At 35.2% G+C, this 13,056-nt stretch overlaps 1 protein-coding gene across 4 annotated transcripts in view; it reads right to left on the reverse strand.

Annotated features, from left to right (window-relative positions):
• LARP4 (La ribonucleoprotein 4) overlaps positions 1 to 13,056 on the reverse strand; it is a 48,815-nt gene that overhangs the window by 27,945 nt on the left and 7,814 nt on the right. The window contains exon 1 of one of the 4 annotated variants that reach the window (XM_031937910.1): positions 2,381 to 3,487. The exons of the other annotated variants lie outside the window; for them this stretch is intronic. Within the exon in view, the coding sequence (XP_031793770.1) occupies positions 2,381 to 2,395 (15 nt within the window). The 5' untranslated portion in view covers positions 2,396 to 3,487. Of the gene's footprint in view, positions 1 to 2,380; positions 3,488 to 13,056 lie in introns of those variants that run through there. 4 annotated transcript variants of the gene reach the window in all.

Below are 13,056 nucleotides of genomic sequence, written 5' to 3' on the forward strand. Positions count from 1 at the left end.
TAAATTGAATTCCAGTATTGTGCTTCAGTGAGCTTTTTTTGGGGGGAGGGGAGAAATGCATTTAAAAATTAAAATGTTAGCATATTTACACATCCAAGAACAAATTTATGAACTAATTAAGTCTTAAGATTTTGTTCAGTCATGACTGAACCCATTTGAGGATTCCTCAGCAAAGATACTGAACTGTCTAGCTCATTATACATGAGGCAAACAGGGAGGATACATGGCGTAAACATACAATCTTCTTATAAAATAAAAGAGAACAATGAAGTTGTTCAAAGTGAGAACCAAACATTTGAGTTAGTGATGAAATCTAATTTCTGATAATACTATTGCATAGCCTTTCTATAGTTTGTCAGAACGTTAGAATGAACTATAAGAATAAATGTGACAATATAAATATACGTAAAATGCAATCTGCCAAAATACAGAATTCTACTGACATTACAATTAGTTTCCATGAGATTACTATAATTAAACTTTAGATAAAGTGATGACAAGAATGTAGCATTTTTTCTGGACCATAAGATTATATAGGAAATATCAGCACATGGATACAAAATAACATTTTACTTCTGATTACAAAGCATTATATTAACAATAATAAACAAAACAAAAACAAAACAGATTTGGACCAGTACAAAATAAGTGGAGGCATGTTAATGAGGTTAATATCAATAAAAGACTAATAAGTACATAAAACAGATTAAGATACAAAGTCACTTTTAGGGGCACATTTATAAATCAATGCATGTTTACAGGATACAACTGAAAGACCACTGGGTAGATACCCAAGTTTTCTCTACTTTTTATAATAGTAAACTCAAGATTTTCCTCCCCTGCCTATACATTAAAAATGTTTGCTTCTATAATGTTTAGAACCAATATATTCAGTTCTAAGTCAGGGCTTCTTAAACTTTCCCCATTCATGATCCCTTTTTGTCCAAGAAATTTTTATGTGGCCCTTACATTTAATTGCATAATCCCATATTTTAGAAACATTGCTCAAAGCACTTGAAGACAAAGACTAAGTTGTTTCATTTTGTATCCTTGGTATCCAACAGAGGGTCTTACACAGAGTAGCCACTTAATTCTATGTTAGAAGGTACAATACCATCAGAAACATGCTTGAGTACTTTTCAATAAGATCAGGAATAAAGTAATACTATTATATGATGAAGATCCATGAATGCTGGTTATTACACAGTAATAAACATTTTATACTTACCCTTTGAATTAACACACCACTACTAGTTTTTTAACCCAAAAAGATCAAAGAAAATAACCTTTATGTATACAAAGATTTATAGAAGTTCTTTTTGTGATGGAAACTAGGCTAAAAAATAAGTTTTATAAATATAATAGTATATACTACTTATACACTATTCTACTCTAAGAAATAATGAAAGGGATGGTTTCAGAGAAACCTGAGAAGACCTCTGAACTGATGCAGAGTAAAGTGAGCAGAACCAGACTCTTCAAAGTCTACAGTAATGCAAAGGAAAAGAATTCTGAGAGACTTAAGAACGCAATGCATTGACTAATAATGATGTCAGAACACTGATGATGAAACCAGCTTCCTACTTCTTGGCACAGAAGTGAGAGGATAAGATATTTTCAATCAATTTTAACACAATTTTCTTTGCTTGACTATATTAACTTGTTACGAGTTTCTATTGGAGTACTATGGGAATTCACAAGTACTGGTTAGTGATACAAAAGGAAAACAAAGCTTCTTTTATATGTTTAAACACACATTTTAAAAATACACAAAAACCTTTACTAAGGGAAATTCATTTTCTATATAATCATCTATTTTCTGTTGCATATATCCTTATCATTAATAGAACTGTAGTTAGTTTTAAAAAATTGGTACTGTTTCTCTATAATAAATATTCCCAACAAACCCTTCTATTTTTAATCAAATGCCTTGCTGAAATCTAGGCATATTCTCAACAGGATATTCTTATGTATTAACATAGCAATTATGTCACAAAGAATTGTTGTTTTTGTCACAATCTGTTAAGAACATTTCTTTCCTCTATTGACTGACAACTATTTAATATTTTCAATTCTCAAGTTCTGAATAACTTCATTTATATATTTAAAAATACCTCCTCCTCCTCTCTAGAATACTATAACCTTATCAAGTTTAAGAATACTAGTGATTAACTTCAGAGCTCTTACCCCACTTTAAAAAAATTTCCTCAGCATTTATTCCATTCTAATCTCTACCATCTCACAAAGTACTTGCATATACACCACGTGTAACATTTTCAACTGTGATTAAATCCAAGAATCTTGGGAATCCCAATCCTTTCCCCAAACCTTCCAGCCTAGACATCACCAACAGAAAAATTACTGTAAATAATGAGCCCACCTTGTTCACCACCATCAATTGCCACAGATAGGCACAAGAACCCTAAGAGTGGCTGCACCTCCCAGTTTTACTTTCAGCTTAGCTTTTCACAGCCATAATCTGGGAAAACAACTGCTGTAACAGGATTTAACTATTCCCACCAACTGTCAACCAACTGCCACACACAGGGCATGCAAGCCAATTTTGCTAAAGTAGCAGAACTCTCTGAAGGAACTACAGGAGATGAAATGCACCAAGCAAATCCAACTCCCATCATCATCTTGAAGGCTTCTCTCACAACTGCATCAAGGAAGAGGACTCTGAACCCCAAAGCCTTGGAATTAGCAATGTTTTCAATACAGTATCCACAGCCATCATTCTGGAAATCAACCTCTATGGAGATTCTCTTGTAGGTGTTACAGAATGTCTATTTAAGAAAGTCTTTGCCATTAAAGGATTGGCACTGGTCTATAGCAGAAATTGACATTTTATTAGTAGAAATGTTATTTTAAATGATGCATTACCATCTGCATAGTCATTGCACCCTAATACCATAGGACTTTCCACCTGACTTGCAGCTGAAGCCTTCCATGTTCTGGCTCACAATTTAAATGTGACCACTCCTGAGAAGAGGGATTATCTTTTCTATTTATATTCCAAGTGCTTGGCACAGTAAGCACACATAAGTTCTTAATAACTTTTTCATTCTTTCATTCATTTGATTTCATTAGTAAAGTTACTTTTCTTCTTGAATTTAAACCATTCCAAGCCTGGTCATCTATGCAAATTTTTGTTCATGTTTTTCTTCAGAGAACAATAATCCCAACAACCTACAAGGCATTCTTCTAAATTCCGTTTTTCTTTCCATTTTACCACTTTCAAGTAATCCTGGGCTCTACTCCAGACTTTGCAACTAAATCACAGTGACGAAACTTTGAAGTTCAATTTACTCAACTGCTAAAACAAAGGCCACTATGTTTCCAATGATGTACATTATAAAGGTCTCTTTCTACAGAAAAACTCCCAAATTGATCGACCTAAATTTTGTTAAAATTGAAGGGTCTTCAGATTTTATTTATGAAGCTCTAGATCAGGTGTTAAAGGATCTTCAAGGAGTCTGGAAAGATAAAAATAAAGATTGGTGAAGCCACACAGGAAAATAAAGTGTCTTGTAATTCTGTATATTTCATACATTTAATAAATTATTCTGAAGAGTCCACAGGTTTCAAAGGATTATCAAAACCTTAAAAAAAAAAAAAAAGACAACAAAACAAAATGATTAAGAACCACTGCATTACATCAATGTTTCTCACTATAGAACTCTATTCTCTATGAAGCTGTTATTGTAATGCATAACCCATGTAGCCCGAGTTCCTATTAAGCTCTTTCCCTCCATAAGTTAATTATTTTTGTTCTAAACTTAAAGAGCAAACATAAAATGAGCATTTCTAAATACATTGTGAATAGGAGTGGACTATCTATGAAACAGAGTTATTATTTAGAGTTCGTTTTTACTTTAAAGTAACAAATTCAACCTATAACTTCAAAGCTGTCCTTTTGACCTTTTATCTTCTTTTTTAAAAACTTAAGGGGGACAAACTCTTGCTCCTGTCCTTCCAATATTCTCTTACATGTTTTCCCTTAAACAAAAAACCCCACACAAAAAACTTTAGCAATATGGCCCACCTGTGCTGCAGAGATGAAGTCGTTGGAGGAGGGAAAGAAGCAGCACATCCAATGAGTACAGAACAATTGGTCAGATTCCGCTACCTGTCAGCTCATGCAAAAAGGGGAGTTTTTTGGTTTTGGAGTTCCAGATTAGAGGGGACAGTGAAGCAAGAGGCTTATACACTAATACTTCTCATACCAAAAAAAAAAAAAAAAAAAAAAAAAAAAAAAAAAAAAAAAAAAAAAAAAAAAAAAAAAAAAAAAAAAGCAGCAGCAAATAAAAACCTAATCATAGAAACTTAATGTGAAAATAGGGAAGATTGGGTTCATCTGAAGACATTGAAATTTAAAAAGCTGCTGGGGCAGATAGGTAGCACAGTGGATAAAGCACCAGCCCTGAAGTCAGGAAGACCCGAGTTCAAATTTGACCTCAGATACTGTGTGACCCTGGGCAAAGTCACTTAACCCCAATTGCCTCAGAAAACAAAAAACGCTGCTTCTACCCCAAAGAGTAACATTAAATGGCACCTTACACCTGGAAGGAATTTATATAATGCAAAACAAAATTTAAAAATCAAATAAGAGATGCTAAGGAAAAATAAATACCCAACAAGAAAAACAACTAGAAAAGGAGACACTCTTAAAGATGAAAATAACGCTGAAAATTAGAATTGGTCAAGGGGAAGCCAATGAAGTTGAGACCAAGAAATAACAAATAAAATATAAATAAAAAAAATAAGATGTTTCACACTCTTTTTTATAAGATGTGAAGCATCTTATAGAAAAGCAATAGATCTAGAAAATACAATAATTGGACTACCTAAAAGCTGTGGCCAAAAAAAGAACCTTGACACAACAATGCAAGAAATAATACAAGAAAACGGTCCTGGAATGATAAAACATGAAAGGAAAGTAGAAATAATAATAATAATAATAAAAATCAACCCATCACCATCTCAGATCTTTTGTGGTAAAGACAGGATTATTATTGCCAAATTCCAAAACCTCTAAATCAAAGAGAAAATTTTACAAGAAATAAGGAAAAAAAAAATCAAAATTCAAATGAGCTGGAGCTATTAGCAGCCACAATAAAAGATGGAGGGCCCAGGAATCATATAAAGTATAGAGTAACAATCAAAAGAACTCCTAGTTCTATGGTTAGATATATCATATCCAGCAAAATTATCTATTAACATCGAATAATAAAAAAGACATTCAACTAACTTGCAGATTTTCATTAGACTTTTAGCTAAACCCACACTTAATAGAAAAAGTAACATAATGAAGTGAATTGTAAAAACCTGTCTCGCAAGATGAAGACAGTGCTCTAAAAATCTCTCCAAAAACCAGGTGGTTTAAGAGGACGGGGTGAAACTAAGTTACGGCCACCTTGGCATTAAAACTCCCATATAAGGAAGATAATTTAGTGAGCCTAAAGATGTGGTTGGGTTATAAGTATTTCCTTAATTATGACTTAGAACGTGAGGCCATTTATCCTCACTAATCAGGACAGAAGTCCAGCCAAAGGAGAATGTTACCCAAGACTTGTATATAATCTTTGTTTGCTTTCTGTACTTTACCTCTCTTCACTGCAAGACCACCCTGAGAGTGTGGAAGTGCCCTATTTTCAAGAGATTTGCCAAATTAAAACACCTTGAGATGTCTCTGATTTAAGTTGGTGGTCTTTTCCTCCACACAATAAGAACCAATATAAAAAATTAATTTCAAGAAACTTAACATTGACAAGATTTTTTTTTTTTTTTAACCATGGGGGCATTTGACTCTAAAAAGCAAAACTCTCTAGGAAAGGTAAAAAGGTAAAAATGGCGATTATGTTATACAAATAAGGTACAGAGGTGAGAAGGAGGGCTTGTGGTTCAGGAAATCTATTCACTTAGGAATGAGTTAAATAGGCAACACACAATGGGGTATAGAAGGATGTGTAGATTTATGATAGAAGGACAAGGTGTGTAGATTAATGGGAATGAGGTAAAGAAGGGAGAGGGTGGGAGAGAACTTGAGGGATTTATGGGTGGGAGTAGAGCAAGGCAAGTTAAGGTGCAGAATTAAAGTAGAGTTAGCAAGGATAGGAAATAAGATACACAAATACTACTAGAACAACCAGAACAATAATAATTAAATAAAAAATCAGGGTTAATAATCATTGATCTTAAGACAAACTTAAAAGATTCAATCAAGAAATCTCCATACTATTATTTTTTTAGATGCGTACTTATATGTGGGTAAATGCATGTGCCAGAATGTGGATCTATGTATGTAGGTCTATGAATATGTGTGTGTGTGTGTGTATATATATGAGACACACACAGAGAGACATAATACCTATCTTGTGCTTAACTGTAGCCTGCTGGGGGTTGGGGGGGAGAAGGGAGGAAATAAAAAGGGGAAAAGAATGAAGTAAAAAATGCTCAGCTGAGAACAAAACAATAACCTACAAGGAACCAAGGAAAAAAAGACATTCCTGAATATAATTTCTTCTATTATTCCCACATTGGCCATATTCAAGAATGTTAAAGCATGCTTTATCGCTATTGGTTCTCCATTGTCTTAGATGGTCCCTCTTCTCAAGAAGGGATTTTTCATGCTTACAGAATAAATACGAAGTAGTTAGGAAAGAAGGCACAATCATTTGGGAAAATAAGTTCCATTTTTAATTGAGTGGTGTTAAAGAAAATATCTTAACTAGAACTCTGGACTCACTGATGAATGCAGGAAAGACTTTTTTATTTTACATTCTGGCACGAATGGGTGCCTAGGGGAGTAGACATACCTTTCAAATTCCAAAAGGCAATAGTTTACTTCCTACCTGGAAGAAGTCTCTCCCCTGATTCCCCTGATTGATTGGACATTACAGATGTTACACAACCTCAATCTCCACTCCTCGTTACCTAGCCAGTCCCAGCTCCCAAGGACCTTACATTCTGCAAGGTAACTGGAGAGTTGTGGCAAAGAACAAAAGATCTCAGGCCACCATCCCAGATGAACAAAACCCAGTTCCTTCCCAGGAAGGAGATTATATTCTTTTAGGGGAAGAAACCCTTCACCCTTGCTTATTCTTTGAAATTCTTATGGATTTCAATTTCCTAATTTGTTTCATTTCTCCAATTTAATTTTTCTAACTATGGAAACCAAATAAATGTCCATCCATTTCTCACAAGAGGGATACTACTGTGTGCGACAGGGACCACTAACCAAAATCATTCAAATAGACATTTCTCAGAGTTGGAGCAGAAAAGCAGTTTATTCCATTTCTGTAGGAAAGGGGCAATTGCCTTCACAAAGAACAAAGCAAGATTTTTTTATATCCTAAAATAGCTTTTACCCCATATTTTGGGCCCCAGCTGTTCCAATAGTTAGAGATAGTCTATCACAGGAATCCATTCTACCCTCAAGGTGCAAGAACAGGGGGACTATAGATTACAAAGCAGTTTGTGCAAGGGTACCAGCAAGGTGGGGTTTTCCTGGAACTGTAGCCCCAAGCTACAACAGGGGTCAGTTCTCTGAGGCCTCATATCCATCCCACATACTATGATGATGAAATGAAAAGTGCCTACTAATCATGTAATTCATGATGTGTGTTTGGCACCAAAAGTTGAGAGTTCAGTCATGTGAAGAATTTACATTGGCTATTCTCTTTGGCAAAAGGTAGATTTATTTAGGAATAGGTTACAGACAAAATGAAGGGATATAATAGACATCGGGAATGGTAAATATGAAACGGTAGAAGAGCATATGGACCCAGTGGCAAGGAAGCACCCCATAAGATTGAGAGATGTTCTTGGCTGACAGACTAAATCCTGAAAGATACTTAGCAGCCTAAAAAGTTAGTTAGCTGTAAGGAGAAGTGGGGTTGGGAAGCATAGTGGAGTTAGGAAAGATACCATGTGGTATGAGGGAAGGGGAAGGGAAAGGGAAAAGACTAAAGCAGACAGTGTCTTGGCAAGCAGCAGCCAAGGGATGGCCCATAAATAGATTCTATAGGGAAAATTTAACCTCAGGGACATGACTGAGATTTCTGACAAGGTATATAGCAAGGTGAGACTACTCTATATAGGGTGGGTACTTGCCTCAGGGATCAATTCTTTAGATTCTGTCAAAATGATTATTCAGGACTTCACTACTACTTCCACTCTTCTGCCAACCAAAAAAAAAAAAAAAAGACAAATGTCCTTATTCTCTAAGCCAAAAAATGCTACTATGCGAATACCAAAGCAACTGATAAAAAGCCCCATGGATATGGACCACAAGTCCTATAAATATAAAAAGATTTTTGACAGCAAGTGCCTATCAATTGAGGAATGGCTTATTGTGGTATATGAATGGAATATTACCAAACAATCAGAAAATTTTAACTGAACCAGAATAAAATAAGCAGGATAAGCACAACTTACACATTTATCATGATGCAGAGCAAAGTCACTTTGAAAAACCACACAAATGAAGTCATCACTGAGGGACTTCAAAGAACCACCTTTGTGTGAGGAGTGCCAACCCTCTTCTTAAATACAAAGATATTATAATATAATTATAAGTGCTTCAATTGGGTATGATGGGGTGGAGAAGGAAAGAGTAGGAGTCAGGCACTAAACTAAAAATTTTTTAAAAACAAATATCTCTTTTGATTTAAACAACAATGCAAGATAGGTGCTACTATTATTTTGATTTTAGAGTTGAGAGATGCAAACAGGTTAAGTGACTTGCAGTGGATCAAACAGTTATGGCCATGCTGAACTTGGGTCTTTCCTATAGGTCTGTAGGTAAGTGACCAATTAAATGATACAAACAAAACTATTTAAGTACATAGAAGGAAAAAAGTTTTGAAAAAGAACAATTGGGAAACTTCTGTTATTGTTAAGTATTAATACATACTATGATATATCTTTTATATCAATAAAAGGAAAATAATATAAGTCAGCGTCTCTCAGGAAAAACAGGGCCAATAGGAGAACGGGCAAAGTGGCATAGTAAAGGAATGAAATGGGGAAAGGTGAAAATCAGTGGCAGCAATGGTCTCAGTGAAGTAAAGGGGAGGAAGAACAGGAGATGTGGACTATCTTTCCCTGGGAGAAAGAAGCCCATCTGGCTATTTATCAGATGTAACCAATTCCCACACTATTTGGTAGAATAATTACCATTATTCTATCTGGTATAGAATGTAAGGAAGGAACTCTTTAGTTTATTCCTAAAACCTTGGAGCATCAATAAACAACCTTTGAGATTGATTAGCATATCTTTAGACTGGTTGGGGACCTGGTCAGCCAGGTGCATTCTTCGGGGACTCCTAGATCCTCTTTCCCTCTCGAGTTCTGGCCTTTACTTCTAACAGAATCCCCAAGGCTGCATTTTCCCAATTAAAAGATCTGCTTAAGATGAAGATCTTTGCTAAATTCTTCTCAGGTCAAAGCCCACTAGGAGATTATTCTTCCCCCCTATGCTATCTTCTCTCCACTAACCTCTTTCTCCTCACTCTAATGAATTCTGGTTAATCTGTTAACTCCTCTATGAATGTAACTTGCCAGTAAATGGGCATACCCAGACCTCATGGAGTATTTCCTTCCTACTGGGTAATTCTGAGTCCCATATTTAACAATATTTAAGTTTCATATTTAACAATCCTGATATTTATTGTTCCCTTCATTTTGCCTTGAACTTATCCCCCTAAATAAATTCACCTTTTGCCAAAGAGAATGGCCACTGTGAATGTCATATTTCTTTCAAACTAGGAATTGCTACCCAGACTCCAACAGGGTCCTGACTATGGCCATGTATATTCTTCTGGTATGTGGTGCTTATTATACTAGTTCTGAAGGAACGTCCTACCTTAAAAGGGCAGTCAAAACATACCTGACATCCAGAGGAGTAGGGGGAGGTAGAAGCAGATTGCAAGGAAAATATGATCACAGACAGAATATAGGAGTAGTGATCAGCTGCACAATCAAGGACACAGGAAAACTCTTAAAAGTTCAATACTGATGTTATATAGCTTCTAGGGGAGACAGCAATAATTTTAAGGTCCTCTGACCTCGGGGTGTTTCTATTATAAAAATCTGTCAGTGATTCTAAAATCTTCTGGCTTTGGAATGTGTGATTCTAAGAACCTCTGTCTGATCTAAGAAAGCTATTGTTCTGTCAATGACTGTAAAAGTCTTCTTGGCCTAGGAATGCAATATTTCTTCCCTTAAATTTTAGGAAGATATATTAGTGATCCTGAGACTCTCTAACTTTAGAATACTACTGTTCTGCCAATCTAGTCCGTCTATGATTCTAAAGTCTTCTGGTTTTAGGATAATCCTAGATCTGCAGGTCAAGAGACTCACCTCCTCAGTTCTACCTCTAAGCCATAAAATTAGCATATCAATGACAAGAACTAGATAAATTTGTCTCTTTGCCAGCATGAACTGGCAATTATAACAAACTGTGCCCCTACACTTGGCGATGGGTTCAAGCCTGCAAATTCTTTTGAGACAATAGCATAGAAATTGCTTTAAAAAATTTACATAAGCACCTTAGAAACATGATACTGACCAGAGACGAACATAAGGATCACAAATCAGAATGAAATGAAATAAAAAGCTAAACAGCAAGGGTGTGAGAAATGGATGAAGGAAAGGTTTACTTCGCTATTTAACTGAGAAAAAAGGGCAAGAATTAACTAAATTAATTAAGCAAAATTCCAAAACTAATGAAAAGAGTAGGGAACCTGAGACTAGGAGGCAGGTGCAAGAAAAGCTAGCAGGAACAGAGTTGTAATGTAGATTAGGAAAAAACACCTTAAGACAGTTTTTTTGTTTTGTTTTGTTTTTAAAGGAGAAGATGTGTGAGAAAATCTCCAACATTCAGAGAGAAAATGAGGCATATACAAACCTCACTTTAATGACTTTAAATGTGAATGGATTAAACAATCCAATCAAATCAAAAAGTGGCAGGCAAAATCTCACAAAATGCTGCTTAAAAGAAACACACCTAAAAATCAAATATTTAGAAGAGTCAATAAACATTCATTAAGTTCCTATCCCATGCCAGGTATTGTGCCAAGTAATGGGGATACAATAAGAGGCAAAAGACAATTATTGCCCTCAAAGAATTTATAATCTAATCAAGAACACATGATCAAACGAGCCATAGATCGGAAACAATAGGGAAGGCACTAAAACTAAAAGGGTTTGATTAAGATTTCCTGGAAAAGGTAGAATTTTAGCTGGGACTTGGGAAGTAGAGGTAAGGAGCATTCCAGGGAAGAGAATACCCAGAGAAAATGTCTTGATTGAGAAATGGAGCATCTTGAACATTAAGAAGGTCAGTGTCACCGGATCAAGAAATATTTGAGGGGAGAATAAGGTGCAAGACTAAAATAATGGGGAAGTAAGAAAAAGATAAGGGTATGAAGGTCTTTGAACAAAGAGGATTTTCTATTTGATTCTGGAGGAAACAGGGAGATTTCTATTTAGGGGTTAGAAGAATGAGAATTGAGAAAAGGCTACTCGATTTGGCAATTATAAAATCATTGATAATTTCACAGAAAGGTGTTACCCGGCCTTTACAAGGCCTTGTACAAAAGGCCTTAAGAATGAATGAGATGGAGGAATAAAGTGAAGGTTTTTGAGGATGGGGGAGATATGGACATGTTTGTAAGCAGTAGGAAGTCAGGAGATAGAGAAAGTGAAAATAAGTAATAGAATGGGGATGACAGAAAAGACTATCTGTTGGAAGATGAGAAAGAACGGGACTGCATAAGAGAAACAAGTTAACTAAGGTATAAAGTTACCTGATCTTTATGAGACAGCAAATGAAGACTTGCTGCCATTTTAATAATGGCAGAAGACACCTGAATGTTAACGACATGGTGAAGGGCCTGTTTTTTTTTCCCTGAAAAATATGAAGGAGGTTCTAAAGAAATTGAGGGAAGAAGGAACCATGGGAGGTTTGAAGAGGAATGAAAAGGAAGAAAAGGCAGCTGGAGAATAGGACAGTGATCTGATAGTACGTTCAACTAGCAGCAATGAGAACCTAGTTGCACTTGTAGAACATACAACTGTAATGGATCCAATTAGAATAAATTCATTTTTCTTCTGTGTAGAAATAAAGGTAGTATAAAGTAGAAGTAGTCAAAGGTACAAATAAAAATAATTTACTATTGTCAGGTATAATTTTTTTTTTTAAAAAAAGAAACAAGTGGGCTACAATATCTCACTATCTGTCAAAGCAAAACCAACATTTTACAACAGTCTAAAACAAGGAAAGGACATTATGCCCAAAAGCATCATAGACAACAAACCAATAAACTTATAGCAGGAGATTTTAATATCCCCCTTTCAATTTTGTACATTCTGAATAAACAAAAGGAAAAATATAGATCAATAAATTTAAGTGTTAAAGAATATTATTTCTCAACATAAGTTATCTAAAAAGTTCTTGATTTTATATGTAACCTATTTTTTAATGTATTCAAATATTCATGATGAAATGGATTCAGGAAAATGATTTTTTACTTCTTTTTGTACTTCCAAAGATGTAGATCACAGCCCACTTATGTCTGCTCTTTCTGTGCGACTCTCAACAATGTCCTCCTCCAAAATCATTGCTTGCTCTGGTCAGCCTATCATCTCAAGTTATACAATTTGTTGAAAATATTCTTTACTCTTGCCTTTTTTTTTTTGTGTTCCCTCTTTGGTCATTATAGCCTGATCACACTTCCATTTTTTTGGCTGCCACTGTGTGATGAGGCTTATCTTTAGTTCTTTTGGAGGTAGTGATGTGGCAAGTCTTACTGACAAAGGGCAAAAAAACTTCTTACACTCATGAACCCAAGTAGGGTACTCACAAAATTATGATTACTAGTAAATATTTGAACACTTATTTTATAAATCTACATACCCACGGTCATAAAGATTTCTTGGGCAAAAAGGGGTGGAAAAAAAATTTAATAAGCTCTGATGGAGGAAGAGAAACATGCTTTTCTCTTCCTCAGAAGCTTTCAAATGAGGAAAAAGACTTGCTTCAAGTTTGAA

This window comes from Sarcophilus harrisii, chromosome 5, assembly GCF_902635505.1.
Source record: "Sarcophilus harrisii chromosome 5, mSarHar1.11, whole genome shotgun sequence".
In the NCBI taxonomy this organism is placed as follows: Eukaryota; Metazoa; Chordata; class Mammalia; order Dasyuromorphia; family Dasyuridae; genus Sarcophilus; species Sarcophilus harrisii.